This window comes from Limtongia smithiae (assembly GCF_038497785.1).
Source record: "Limtongia smithiae strain NRRL Y-17922 unplaced genomic scaffold V1518scaffold_11, whole genome shotgun sequence".
Classification (NCBI taxonomy): domain Eukaryota; kingdom Fungi; phylum Ascomycota; class Lipomycetes; order Lipomycetales; family Lipomycetaceae; genus Limtongia; species Limtongia smithiae.
This window is the reverse complement of record NW_027117632.1, coordinates 481,550-495,795: the sequence shown is the minus strand read 5'-3', so window position 1 is coordinate 495,795 and position 14,246 is coordinate 481,550. Positions and strand designations below refer to the sequence as shown.

Sequence of the window (14,246 nt, the reverse complement as noted above, 5' to 3'; positions counted from 1 at the left end):
CACAACCGCGGCCATGCGCTGTCCCATGCGCTGTGGCGCTCGCTCGGTTCACCACTTGTGACTGACTGTGATTTGTGACTTGTATGTGTTCGACGCGTCGTGTTGCACCTGCCATCGTGGATCTGAGGGTCTAGTCGGCGAGATACACTCCAGTAATGTGAGCTACGGGCAGCAGTGTCGTGTACGGACTGCTATAGGCACGGGATAATCAGCAATGGCCGCATTATGCTAGACGACGCGTGGACGACGCGTTGGACGCGTCGACCCCTGACACCCCTTCGCTGCTATTTTGGGCGCGTGTGCGCGGGCACCACGCTACCCCTTGTCGCGGCTCGCGCTCATAATGCCCGAGACCACTGCCGCCAAACCGCCGCCGCGCATCATCATCTATTTTCCGGCCCCATCCTGTGTATGCGACCATGAAGTCCCGCGGCGTGCGTCCCCCCGACATCGTTCTCCCCTCGCAGGGCATGCTCCTCCAGCAGAGTGATGCCAGCACTCTCGCATCCCCGCGCGTCCTGCGCACACCTCTCGGGCCGGCGGCGAAGATTCCCTCGATCCTGACGCCTCGTCATCTGCGCTCGTTGCCATCGCTCGCGACGGGCACCCCGTTCGTGTGCTCCCCGGCAACAATGTCGCCAGATTCATCGTTCGCACAGCCCAAGCGTCGCAAGTCGGGCATTCCACCCGTCACGCCGATCCGTTCGAACTCCGTGGCTTCGCTGCTGAACGATGTGTTCACCCCCGTCACCACTTCTCCAGGCATCGATCCAATGGCACGTGCCTTCTCGGACAACTGCGACACTGACAGCGATGTGGAGTCTTCTGAGCCAGATACGCCGGAGTCTGAGCACCCTGCACCGTGGACGGCTGTGCAAGATCGTGTCCTTCGCCGAGCTCTCGACGCACATCTCTGCGACCCACGCACTGCGCCTTTCGTTGGCTCCATTCCTCCGCCAACACTGCTGCACCGCATCGCCAAGACCGCGTTGAAGATCGCCGATCGTCGTAATGTCAACTTCAATCACACCAGGCACCAGATCCGCAAGCGCATCGTCTGTCTCAGCAACGATTTCGCTAGCACTCCCGCTGACACAGCCATGACCGACGCCTCCCTTAGCACTATTGGCCAAGGACCCATCAGTAATCTCATGGCTGCACCCGACCGGCTGGCTATGACACCGTCGTACTTTCCATTTAGCGTTCCCTTGCAGTCACCGTTCCATGAGTTCGCTGGCGTTCTCTTGCCTCCGACAGGCTCCGACCAAGGCGATCGAGTAATGAAGAAGCGAAAGGCATAGTATTTTGGCATGACTATCTTCGTTTGGATAATTTTGTTTGGCATATCGCATGTTGATTCAGGTGCATTTTAGTTTACGATTTGAATGTCAAAATTTTGCCTCTTTGCACCCAGTCATGGTTAATAGTTATAATCTGGGTGCAATGAATCAAGCTTGTGTTTGGCACGATTTGGCACGGTTATATTATACATGTTCATTCACAACTAGCCCTAACCGTAGACCCAGACCTTTGCTGTTTTGTCCATCCCTGCCGATGCCAGTATCGCTTCTGTTGGATGAGCGTCCACGCAGAGCACGACGTCTATCGTGTTAGTGCCTAATCAATGAACTTGTGAGGAGAAACAGAACTCACCACTATGACCGTCTAAGACCTGAACGATGTCTTTCGTTTGCACGTCCCAGAAGAAGATCTGGCCGTCCTCCGATCCACTCGCACTAAATTCCTATTAATTTCATAGCACAAACAGTCATCGGGCACACCACTCACACTAGTACTGCTCGTGCTGTTGAGAACGTCGAACTGCAGATGAACTTTTCGTTCTTATGACCCAGGTACGTCTTCACGCATTTGCCCTTGAGATAGTCCCAGAGCCGTACGGACGAATCCAGTGCGCCTGATAGCAAAAACTTGCCGTTCGGTGAGAATCGCACGCTCGAGACCGGCGCGTTGTTGTCTTCAATCAATGTCTTCAGACACTGACCACTCGCGGTGTCCCATAGTCGACTTGTTCCAACGTCAGCACCCCAACCTGACCTGAACACGCTAAGCGTAGATTCAACTTACATTTGCCCATCATGACTCGAAGAAACAATCATAGTGCCGTCTCGGCTGAAATGCACTGCAGAAACCGGGTCTGAATGTGCTGGTAGCGTGCGCAGACAGACTCCCTTGCGCACGTCCCAGATCTTGACAGATTCGTCGAAACTTCCCGATGCAACAAGGTTACCTTTAGGGCTAAAGTCCACGCTATATACATAGTTTGTATGGCCGCGTAGCGTCCGTAGCACACGGCCAGAGAGCGCGTCCCAGATTTTGATTGTCTTGTCGTCGGACCCGGACGCCAGCACCTTTGAGTCCAGCGACCATGCGATGTCGTTAATGCCCCGTATGTGGCCCTCAATTGTTAACTCATACTCGCCATCGGTTGCATGCCATATTTTGATAGTCTTGTCAGAAGCTATAGCGCTCTAGTATTAGCGGCCTTGCCGTCAAGCGTCACCGTCAAGCAATGGAGATCCACTCACATGCAGTCGCAATCCACTGCCCGTCTGCGCTAAATTTGATGCTTGTGATTCCCGCCTCGTGTCCTTCTAATATGAAGTGCAGGCGGTATTGTGGGGAATCTTTTTGCCTCGCGGTGCTTGCCGGGATCTGCTGTGATGGAGCCTTGAGCTCGACGGCGGCACCTTCGGTCCTTACCTCGAGGGCAACGGGAAAGTCGCTGTCCGTTGTGTCGCCACTTGAGCTCTCCCGCAAGTTGCGGTCAATCTCCATGTTTGTGGCTCGCAACGACGGTGCCGTGAGTGCGAGATGGAGCCCTGAAGAGTGCGCTCAACCAGCGAGGCGCCTATATCTAGGGGCCGCTGGGGCAAGGTTGTCGGCGTCACGGCCCAAATTTTCCGGTAATTCAGGGGCCGGCAGAAGTTGATCCGGCGCCGGTCAGGGTTGGGGCACAATTGTTTGGGCGCTGCCGCTTCTGACAACATCGCCGTGGCTCCCGCCACCGCGCGGCGAACAGTGAACTAACACGACGAAGGTCTTCTATCTCTTCCACAATCCGTCCCCCTTTCCAGTTCTTCTTCCCATGTGTGCAATGATCCTGTTCTCCTTGCAGTTTTAAATCAAGCGCTTCCTATCTTCAGCGCCTCATCAACGTCCGGGGTCCATATGGAATCAGCAATATCCTTGCAACAGATGTCGACGTCATCTGCACAGTCTTCCATGGCCAACGAAACCGGTGGCCGTGACGCCTCGGAGCTCGAGTTTTCCATAATAACACTCAACTGTTGGTATGTGTTTCTTGCTTGGTTCTGTACCTGTGCAATTTACTCACAATACTGTTAGGGGATTGAAGTATGTGTCAAAAAACAGAACCGAGCGGATGCACTACATTGCCCACATGCTTTCTCGCGCCGACGCCGACATCATTGCGCTGCAAGAATGCTGGGTGCAAGGCGACTACGACGATATCAGATATCATACTCGCGAAGTCTTTCCCTACGCCAAGTACTTCTACAGTGGTATTTTGGCTGGATCCGGCCTAGCAATTCTGTCCCGTTTTCCTATTGAATCTGTCACTATGACGCCGTACACAATCAACGGTCGCCCATCCGCTTTTTTCCGAGGTGACTGGTATGTGGGAAAGGGCATTGCTAGTGCGGTCATTCGGCATCCTTGTGGAATACCGATTGAAGTATTCAACACGCACATGCATGCGCCGTACGGTCCGGGCGACGCCTCCTATGTGTGCCATCGGACTTCACAGGCCTGGCAGCTTTCAAGGCAGATTCGTGCATCTGTCGAGCGCGGACATCTGGCAGTTGCAGTTGGAGACTTTAATTCTCGTCCGGAGAGTCTGACTTACGCGCTCTTAACGGCACGGGCAGGCCTTGCAGACAGTTGGACTACAGTGCACGGCAACAGCCGGGAAAATATCCGCGCGGCGTCATTGTCGCCTGAAGACCAGATTGAGCTCCTCGGAGTGACGTGCGACTCCAAACTGAACACGTGGCGCGCGGACCGTGATATATCTGAAGCGCAGAGACTAGACTATTGCTTCCATTCGTCGCGCCTGTCGACTGCGGATATGATTAATGTGGTTTTCATGGATCGAATTCCTGGACTTAACTGCTCTGTCTCAGATCACTTCGGAGTTCGCGTCGTTCTTCGAGTTCTGCCTGAAGCGCAGTCGTCCGTGAACACAGGCCACGCACAGGTGCAGGAGGGTCGGCGACCTCCGAATCTTTCTATTGAGAGCTACGAGGAAATATTGAGCATTATAGAACAATACCGTCCGACGGCGCTGGCCCAAAAGTTTTATAGAATCTTGCATTTTTGGTTATCTGTCGTCGCCGTGGTTGCGCTTCATGTCGGCGTGTTTTGGGTCAAAATGGGATGGCCTGTGTTTTTGGTTATGTTTGGCGCCGTGATGATTGCTCTCAGTGGCCTTCTTGACGGCATGCTTGGCTTCCTATTTGGAAGAAACGAGCTGCGCGCGCTCAAGGAATTTGAAGAGGAGGTTTTCTGGGAACTACAGCGGTCCAAGGAACTAGTGTCAGTGGGAGCTTATGGCAGAACGGGAAGCATGCGCAAGGGTAGATGATGATCAACTACTCGCTTATGGACGGATGGTGATTGTGTTATTGCATGGCGTCGAGTGGATTCTAGAGATCAGAGGACTATTGAAGTGGTTGGCTCTCCATAAACTGATCTTTAATTCTTAATGTATAATATTTAATTGCTGTGATCAATGCTGGAGTTATTACTGAGCTTACTGACATGCAGTTTCGGCTTTGTAAGAAAGAATTGAACAGAGTATACTATACCGTGATCATGCGAGGAGTCGATTTATCGCCGAAACTCGAGGAAACCATGTTGGCGCTCTCGCAACCCCCACCCTAGCTTTGCTCGTATCCTACCTCGAGATCCGCTAGGTTTCTTTGTGTATCACAAGCGTTCCAAAGCACACCGTGTGCATACTCAATTGCTATCCATCGACTTTCATTCGCTCGAAACATGGCTACCGGGTACGTGCGAATATCGTCTGCCTCGTTCATTCTGATAAGATGTGCAACTTCCGAGCTAACAATTACCATTCATCAGTCGTCATTTCCAGCTCAACACTGGCCATAAGATCCCTGCTCTTGGGCTCGGAACGTGGCAGTCTGCTCCTAACGAGGTTTACGAGGCGGTTTTGGTACGATTCATGAGTCGGTCAAGAGCGGTGACTGTGTGGCAGTATGCTGATTTCGGCGCATTTTAGACTGCCATCAAGGCCGGATACCGCCACATCGACACAGCGTGGGTAAGTAACAGTGATTACCATGCAAGGGCAAGGATTAATGGTTGCAGATCTACGGTAACGAGGCAGAGGTTGGCCAGGCCATCAAAGACAGTGGCATTCCCCGTGACGAGCTTTTCGTTACCACCAAGCTGTAAGTCTACGACGGCATTGACGACAAATTTGCAGACTACTAACACAGACATAGCTGGGGAACATCCCACCGCATCCCGGAGAAGGCTCTTGATATCAGCTTGGAGCTTCTCGGACTTGACTACGTCGACCTTTACCTTATTCACTGGCCGGTCTCGATGAACGAGCACGGCAATGACCCACGCTTCCCTTCCCTGCCCGATGGCAGTCGTGACCTCGACAAGGACTGGGACTTCGTCAAGACCTGGGAGATTATGCAGAAGCTCCCGGCGACAGGCAAGACTCGTGCTATTGGCGTGTCTAACTTCTCGACCGTGAACCTCGAGAAGCTTCTCACCGCCCCTACTACCAAGGTAGTCCCCGCCGTCAACCAGGTCGAGCTTCACCCTTACCTCCCCCAGCACAAGCTGTTCAAGTACACCAAGGAGAAGGGCATTCATATGACCGCCTACTCTCCTCTAGGTTCCACCAACGCGCCTCTGCAGAAGGAGGCTGTTGTGCAGGCCATTGCTGCGAAGCTGAAGAAGACTGCTCCCCAGATTCTCATTTCTTGGGGTATCTCTCGCGGTACTTCAGTTCTACCCAAGTCTGTCACTGCAGAACGCATCATCAGCAACTTCGAAGACGTCGTTCTGGACGAGGCCGACATAGCTGCTATCGATTTGATCTACAAGACCACCAACAAGCGCATTGTCGCTCCCAATTGGGGTATCGAGGTTTTTCACGACAATGAGGAGTAAATTTTTGATGGCCTTGGTTACGACACGGCAGTTTGTAAATCTTTGAGATTTCGTTTGGTGAATGACTTCTAGTTATCTCTTAGTTGGTGCGAGTGAGGAGTGTAATGACAAATAGATTTTCGAGTTGACGTCATATGCATGCGCCGCATAGTCTTAGCCAATTTCATTCCCCCAACTTTGTTTATCAGCTCTGCAACCCCGCTTGACAACTGCACTCACGGGCTTGACTGGTAGGCTCAAGTCACAGAAAATGCCGTTAGGACCGCCTATCAACCTGCCGAAATGGCTGCTAAAGAACTCTCATCTTCTGAAGCCGCCCATTAACAACTTCTGCGTATATCGTGGAGGTTACACCGTCATGGTACGTGATCATGAGTCACGGCATGCGAAAAGACGCCATTCTAAAGAGTTTTAGATTGTCGGAGGTCCTAATCAGCGGACAGATTATCACATTAATCAGACGCCAGAATGGTTTTATCAGTACAAAGGGAGTATGTTGCTCAAGATCGTGGATGAGGGGAAATTCCGCGATGTTCATATCCACGAAGGGGACATGTTCATGCTGCCAGGTACAGTCTCAATTGATAAATCGCCATCTTTCACTGTTTAACTGTGTACGGTTAGAAAACGTACCGCACAACCCCGTTCGATTTGCAGACACAGTTGGCGTCGTTGTCGAGCAATTACGTCCGCAAGGCTCAGTCGACAAGCTACGCTGGTATTGTCAAAACTGCAAGGAAATCGTCCACGAAGATGGATTCCACTGCACTGATCTTGGCTCACAAATCAAGGACGCGGTCATCAGTTTTACAAAAAACAAGGAGCTCCGGACGTGCAAGAACTGCGGTACTCTCTGCGACGTGCAGTAAATTATCGCAGGTAGACCACTGAAGCTTGCAGATAACATAACTAAACTGACTCGCCTTTTCAACCACTTCACTATTTGCAGAAATTTTGTTTGTTTTACTTGTTCTCTTATCATGGCTCTAAGAGAGGAGCAGTGGTAACATGCACGGTCCTATTCATGGATTCGGAGTTAGGACAGAAGCACGCATGCTTGTTCGTCAGTTTGGCTGAGAGCCGACATGCATTTTGAGCAATTGTCTAAATTAATAACACTTTGAAATATGTAAAAGTGATTACATCAGTTGCGGGAAATATCACATGATTGTTTAATTTTGGGGTATAGTTATATGGGGAAGGTTTTATTTTATGTTAAAGCGATGTGGCGCAGTGGAAGCGCGCAGGGCTCATAACCCTGATGTCCTTAGATCGAAACTAAGCATCGCTAATAATTGTTTTCGTGTCTGAGGGCCGAAATAAATTTTTTTGCGGCTGCCAAGCTGTTTTGTAAAATTCTTTCACAAGATATCGAAAATAAAGCATTATATCTAAGACTGGCAGTTGCGCTTTGAAAGTATAGCGTGGAATGTACGGGATCGTGAACATTGTACTTGGTGTGGTGATTTCTGCTGATGAGTCCCAGCACCAACGCGGGTCCAAGGGTGTTGGAAACCTCCCAACTTACCCGGAATTCCGGTTTCAGAGAGTGCTAGACAGCGCAGCAAGCAATACGCATCGTTGAGTACCGGCTATCCTTCCACGAGCGGCCGACATATCCTCGTCCATCCTGCGAATAGTGCGACCTGATCCTGCCTATGAGATTTGGCTATATCACGCGTGCTCTGCCGGCTGCGACTACTGTTGCTGCGTTGTCACTCTAGAGTCAGCTACATCGTAAGTGTCATGGGATCGCGGGCACTGCTTGCTGTTAAGCACAGCGTTGAATCTTCGCGGAGTCTTGCACAACTCTTCAGATTCATAGGCTGGTTGCCTTTTCGATACATATATTAACACGTCATAGTGGTCTAGAAGAGCAGTAGACCGCAGTTCTCTTCTCCAGCCAGCAGTCCCGAAGATATGCGACCGCCATGGCTACCGCAGAATATCCAGAATCGTCTGGCCCGGTATATTCTCACCAAAGTCGCCGTAATCGGTGAGCCGGATCTCGCCGACTTGGATGTTCAAATTGCCAGCAAGCACTCTATCAGTCTGCAGAATCTCCGCCTAAATGTCGAGGTAAGCGGTTGAATCTTCTCGCCTGTGATCAGTTCGCGTACTGACAAGGCTGACTTATAGGCTGTGTCTATTCCTGGAATGCAACTGCAGGATGGAGTCGTCGGTAAAATCGAAGTTAAATTTACATCGAATTTCTCTACCGGTTTCATTGAGGTCACGCTCTCAAATGTGGTTGTAACAGGTAGACCATCTCCCTCGATCAGCTCAATCGAAGATTCGCTGCCTCTGGCACCTAGCGATCTGGCTATGTCTTATATCGAGAGCGAGTCGCCTGCCCGCAAGATTGAACTCGAACAGTCCATTCTACATCTCCAGGATGAGGACGACGCGCGATCTGCGGAGAAATCTGATGACGAGGATGAAGTGGGTTACGGACCTGGCTTTGCGGGGACGACGCTGCACTCCTATGTTACAAAGTTTCTCAATCATGCTAAGGACCATGTTGTTATCATTGTTAATAACTTGTCGGTCCGAACGATACTGGACGGTCTTGTTCTTGAGGGCAGCATTGTGAAAGCAGAGTTCAAGACGGACCAGAACAGAGTACACGTGCTTAGTCTCTCGGATATTCAGTTCTCTCTTCCTCCAAGTGCTGAAGACACGGAGTTGCCATTGAAAGAAAATTCAGCGGTTAGCGAACGGCATTATTCGCACTCCATATATGGCTCGTCTGATTCATCTAACGAATCGTCGTCACCTGTTGGTCAGTTCGAACGAGGAGCTTTCGATCTTTCGAATCGGCGTCGTGTATCAAATCAATCAGGGAACTCTCTATCTGAGAGCACGATTTTCACTAGCGAAGAAGCACATAGTATATATTATAGCGCGCTGGGATCAAGCGAAGTTAACGGAAGCAACACGCCAACACAACGGTCTTTAAGCAGCGCGGTTTCTGGGAATGGCGTACTTTCTTCACCTCGAAGCTCACCACGTATGTTATGGTGCGACAGGATCGATGTTCGCTTGTCTCCGCTTCTTTCCGAGACCGAGGTACAATTTGGCGTGATCAAATCAAGTCTAGCTCAAATGGAGCCCGTCGCTAATGCTCTGATCCGTCTTACTGAACGATTTTTAGGCAATTATGAGGCACGAGGACAAGTCGCTCAGACTACACCGGCGTATTTCGGAAACTACGAGACTCCGTCTAATAGTTCTGTAAGAACTACTCCGGAGGGCGACGGAAGTAAAAAAATCAAGATTGGAATTCAACGATTCGAAATCTGCCCAGTTTCTGACCTGGACAAAGATGGCCAATATGTATCAATGGAGAAGACAGTATTTGTGTTACAGCACATATACGCGCTGATATCACAATCTTACTCAAAGGATGATCTACATAATCCATACAGTACAAATGCAACTCAGACGACATCGAGCATCGTCAAGGTCGATTCAATTACGGCTATGCGATCAGGACACACAATACTGTCTTTTTCTCAGGCTGACACATCGATTCCGGACATAACTTTAATTAACACACCATCCAAGTGTGCTTTGGAGATTTCGAAGCCACTGGAAATTGTTGCCAATATGGATGCTCTTGAGGAAATTGCGCTGTTCTCTAATACTCTGTCTGGCGTTCTCAATTCGTTACAACACTCGTCATTGGATTGGCCATCACGAAATAATGACGAGACGGCCAAGAGTGATTTCACATTCAGCGGAAAACTGAACAATATTCATTTGGTTATTCTGACCAGTCGACCGGACGCCACCATCGATATCGTGATCAAACCACTTGCTCTAATCGGTAGCAATGTCAAGTCGGACGGTATTGAAGTGAAGATTCCGGGGACATCTGTTCATCTACATGATCTCGCTTATGAGGTCAATCCAAAGAAGCAGTACGATATGCAAGAAAGTCCAGAGGAAATTCACTCGCGGAAATTAGCGGCACATCTATCATTTTCGCGAATGGATCTTGAATGCACTTCGCTTGGCTTACTCTCTGATTTGATCCAGTCATTGTCGAAAGATTTCCAAAGAATAGGTAGTATGTTAAATTCACCTGCCAGAGCACCTTCTAGAGCTATACCGCCGCCGCTACCATCTCGAGTTCGATTTCATGAAAGCAAGCCAGCTCGACCGATTAGTCCAGGACAGCTTGTTTCAGTTAGCGACGTTGTACTTCTCTTGAAAATGCCAGACACGATTGGCGATATTTCTTTCGCGTTGACAAAGTTACGGATAGCGAGTTTTTTTTCAGAAGAAGAGATTAAGGTGGATGTACGGAAGCTGAGCGTTACTCGACTGACGCCATATGAAAGCGATGAAGAAGAAGATCAGTTTGAGCTAGTTGGTCCAGTATTGGACAACTGGGCTGAAGGCCGCTACATGCTACAATTTTCCGTCCGCAAGTCGAGAGAATTTGGACTACGGCTGTACAACATGCGCTTCGAATATCGATATGACTTCGTCGCTCTTCTTGTCTCAGCACTCTCCAGTACAAAGGAAAAGGAGCCTAACGCTGAACAGGTGGCACAAAGTATATTCGGAATTCGCAGGCCGGATTCACCGTGGGACTACGAATTTCTTACAAAACAAAACGATTCAATGCGGTCAGAGATTGACGATGAAGATTACGCGGACGCAGATGACGATTATGGACCTAAACGCCCGTCTGTGAGCTCTCTCTCGGCCTCGATTGCGACATTAAAGGCCAATGGACCATATTTTGAGTATGATATGCGCTTGCGCGACTGCGCTATTGGTTTAAATCCGCTTGGCGCGCCGTCGAAGGGGCTTCTAGTGATAACAGATGGTACTGGCAAAGGATGCTCAAACAACTCGTTCAGCGACACGACTTTTGAATTGCAACTTCGCCGAGCTACGTTGTTTCTGATTGATGATGTTAAGCATCTACATATCAAGCGGAAGCCTTCGTATTTCCACCACAGAGTCAAAATCGTCGAGCACTTGACACCGTTTGCCGACATGGGCTACGTGAATGTGTCGTCTATTTCGTCGGCATCCCTACACATGAGACTAATCAAGGACGAGAGCACGACGGTCGAAGTGCGCGACGATCTATTGTTCATCGAATCTTGCGCAGACTCGACTCAGACTTTACTTGAAGTTATAAACGGTCTTGGAATTGCTGCAAAAGCGTCGACTGAGGATGGAGATGAAGTCGGGACTGACAGTGGCCAAATTTGGAGTCATACTAGCAACGGTGGCAGAAAGCCCTTGGATCAGTCCCAGAGATACAAAGTCGAAGTTCCGTCGATTGATGTGCTAGCTTCTGTTGATCCTCATGCATTCGCAAGAGGCGCAAAGATGCAATCACCCCCAAGGCATGATGCGCTGAACAACTATGTTGAAAATTCTATTCTTGACGCGGAATCATATCAGAAGTCGTCTCCTGACACGGAGCTCAAGATTCAGGAGGCCGTGAGCCTTGGCGCACAAGTCGAAAGCTATTACAATGAAGGCACGAGTGATAGGGCGGTGTCAAATGATGAACTAATTGAGCCCGAATCATTCCGGACTAGCGATATCACGTCTTCTACCTCGATTGGCAGTCCGGAGCCGGAGACACTTCTTGAGTTCGATGATTTGCAGTTGGTTGACGAACCGTCGAGCAAGAATGCACTTTTGGCATTGGACGATGATGAGCCAGTTGACGCGCAGCTGAATGATGACATACGTGACGCCATCAACAAGATCGAGATTCTGGAAGAGCATTTCGGACGGAAGTCACTCATGGAGACGTCAATTTTATACGGCCAGCAGAAACTATTTACTATTAATGTCCGCGATGTACATGTGTTATGGAATCTTCACGATGGTTACGACTGGCCCCATACACGAGAATTGATTTCCAAGGCGGTAAAGAAAGTTGAAAATCGCGCGCTTGAGGCTTTAAGAAGGAAGCACCAAGGCGGTCCTCGGTACGACTCCGACGATGATTCTATTATTGGAGATACCTTGTTCAATTCGATCTATATTGGCGTGCCTTATGGAAATGATCCTCACGACCTTACCGACGCGATTAATCGGGAGATTGATGGGAACAGTGAGACGACGAGTCAGGTTTCGTCTTCGTTCTATTCTGGACGTGTACCGCACAGTACAAGTCACAGGTCTGGAGGTTTCGTTCCAAGACCAAAATTAAAGCTCAAGCGATCCAGAGCAAACAAGGTCCAGATTGAGCTGCGAGGAGTGAGCTTAGAATATATCTCATACGCCAAAACTGCAGTTATTGCTGATACCATGAACCTGAAGGTGCGGGATTTCGAGGTTTTTGACAATGTTCCTACTTCGACTTGGCGGAAGTTTGCGACGTACATGCATTCCGCTGGCTCTCGCGAGGAAGCAAGTAGTATGGCTCATATCGAGATGCTTAACGTACGGCCTGATCCTCTGTTGAAGACCGTTGATCTCGTGTTGAAAGTGAACGTCTTGCCGTTGCGACTCTACGTTGATCAGGATGTTATTGATTTTTTCACTCGATTCTTTGAGTTCAAGGATGATGGTCGGCCGACGTCTAGTTTTGGAGTACAGTCCTATTTTCAGCGCGTGGAGTTTAAGGATATCAATATCAAGCTTGACTACAAGCCGAAGAAAGTGGACTACGCTGGTCTGAGATCTGGCCACACGACTGAATTTGCGAATTTTTTCGTCTTGGACGAATCAAAGATTGTTCTGCGTAGCGTTGTTTTGTACGGTATTCTTGGTTTTCCGCGTTTATTCAAGGAACTTGAAAACATTTGGCTTCCGGATATCCAGCATACCCAGCTTGGTGATGTTCTGGCTGGCGTCGCTCCGGTTCGCTCCTTTGTGAAACTGGGAGGGGGTTTACGCGATTTGATTGTTGTTCCGGTGCGCGAGTACAAGAAGGATGGGAGAGTTGTGCGCAGTATTCAGAAAGGTGCAAGACGATTCGCGAAGGTCACGACGAACGAGCTTGTCGGAATGGGTGCGAAGCTGGCGGTCGGCACGCAAAGTATGCTAGAAAATGCTGAGTCTCTCATCGTCGGCCAGCCGTCGACGTCCGCAGGCTCGGGCGAGGGAGCTCGGCGGTCCAGCTTTGATAGTTCTGACAGCGAAGACGAAGGACCGAAGAAGATCAGCATGTACGCCGATCAGCCCACCAGTATTGCGGAGGGACTGCAACGCGCGTATGTCAGCCTGCATCGCAATTTCGGAACCGCAAAGCAAATTCTGGTTGCGTTGCCGTCCGAAGCTAGTGAACAAGGCGGCGTGCAGAAAGCTGCTGTGGCTATTGCTAGAGCTGCGCCTGTTGCTGTGCTGCGGACGATGATTGGCGCGACCGAGGCAGTGTCCAACACTTTAATGGGCGTCAACAACCAAGTCGATCCGCAGAGACGGCGGAACATGGAAGATGTGAGTTGCTATTTAGTTCTGTGAACATGATACTGAGCTAATCCGTGATAATAGAAATACAAGAGACGGTGAAGGAGTTTCGGGATATTAGGAGTTGTTTGCGGCGACAGAGGAATGATTTGTTATCACCTGCTTTGCTGGTATCGTGTTCATATTTGCTGTTGTGTAAGGGCACGAATGTATGTGTCTCTCTGTTCTGAGCTTTGTATTATAATAATTTGGAGGGATCTCCCGTTCCGTTGTAACTTGCACTGCGTGTTTGGGAAAGAGGGGGGAGAAGACGGAGGAGACGGGGCAAACGGCTGTGAACGTGGAATCCATGGTACATCTCCATTCTGATTTTCAACCAAGTCATATTGTCTGGGAAGATAGAATATATGGCAGCAGATTTGTGTGGCTTGGAAAAAAATTTTGGTACAAATGCGGTGGTGTCACTCACGATACCGCTCCGGCGACGTGTTGAGAGACAAAACCTTTTAATTCGACGCGTCGCAGCGAATGCTCGCCATAGTAAGCTCACCCAACACTTGAACCACTTTTCGCCCAAATTTAGGATCTCAATAGAATGCGGACGGTACAGAGAAATAAGTTGATGCGCCGTGTCGGGCAAGGTTATCGATCCCATC

The 14,246-nt window shown here is 49.7% G+C and overlaps 6 protein-coding genes across 6 annotated transcripts; 5 read left to right on the top strand and 1 right to left on the bottom strand.

Moving 5' to 3' along the window:
* Positions 1-287: 287 nt before the first annotated feature.
* Positions 288-1,644, top strand: V1518DRAFT_421370 (uncharacterized protein). The gene has a single exon (XM_066905207.1). It carries the CDS (start codon positions 420-422, stop codon positions 1,299-1,301), a length of 882 nt encoding a protein of 293 aa, XP_066757975.1. The 5' UTR covers positions 288-419; the 3' UTR covers positions 1,302-1,644.
* Positions 1,427-2,940, bottom strand: V1518DRAFT_421368 (WD40-repeat-containing domain protein). Its single transcript, XM_066905206.1, has 5 exons — positions 2,547-2,940; positions 2,086-2,479; positions 1,789-2,025; positions 1,654-1,736; positions 1,427-1,602 (listed from the first exon to the last, which is right to left on the bottom strand). Exons 1-5 carry the CDS (start codon positions 2,794-2,796, stop codon positions 1,511-1,513), a joined length of 1,056 nt encoding a protein of 351 aa, XP_066757974.1. The 5' UTR covers positions 2,797-2,940; the 3' UTR covers positions 1,427-1,510.
* A 92-nt stretch (positions 2,941-3,032) lies between these two features.
* On the top strand, positions 3,033-4,849 carry V1518DRAFT_397010 (Endonuclease/exonuclease/phosphatase). Its single transcript, XM_066901821.1, has 2 exons — positions 3,033-3,311; positions 3,367-4,849. The coding sequence occupies exons 1-2, from the start codon at positions 3,190-3,192 to the stop codon at positions 4,622-4,624; spliced, it is 1,380 nt and encodes a 459-aa protein (XP_066757973.1). The 5' UTR covers positions 3,033-3,189; the 3' UTR covers positions 4,625-4,849.
* A 63-nt stretch (positions 4,850-4,912) lies between these two features.
* On the top strand, positions 4,913-6,377 carry V1518DRAFT_421362 (NADP-dependent oxidoreductase domain-containing protein). The gene is made up of 5 exons (XM_066905205.1): positions 4,913-5,048; positions 5,125-5,218; positions 5,285-5,326; positions 5,374-5,456; positions 5,511-6,377. The coding sequence occupies exons 1-5, from the start codon at positions 5,038-5,040 to the stop codon at positions 6,193-6,195; spliced, it is 915 nt and encodes a 304-aa protein (XP_066757972.1). The 5' UTR covers positions 4,913-5,037; the 3' UTR covers positions 6,196-6,377.
* A 68-nt stretch (positions 6,378-6,445) lies between these two features.
* Positions 6,446-7,064, top strand: V1518DRAFT_376610 (3-hydroxyanthranilic acid dioxygenase; the record flags this gene model as incomplete). The annotated part of the gene is made up of 3 exons (XM_066901551.1): positions 6,446-6,556; positions 6,611-6,764; positions 6,820-7,064. The coding sequence occupies 3 exons, from the start codon at positions 6,446-6,448 to the stop codon at positions 7,062-7,064; spliced, it is 510 nt and encodes a 169-aa protein (XP_066757971.1).
* An 879-nt stretch (positions 7,065-7,943) lies between these two features.
* Positions 7,944-14,029, top strand: V1518DRAFT_421358 (uncharacterized protein). The gene is made up of 3 exons (XM_066905204.1): positions 7,944-8,274; positions 8,335-13,620; positions 13,675-14,029. The coding sequence occupies exons 1-3, from the start codon at positions 8,116-8,118 to the stop codon at positions 13,690-13,692; spliced, it is 5,463 nt and encodes a 1,820-aa protein (XP_066757970.1). The 5' UTR covers positions 7,944-8,115; the 3' UTR covers positions 13,693-14,029.
* The last annotated feature ends 217 nt before the right edge of the window (positions 14,030-14,246 follow it).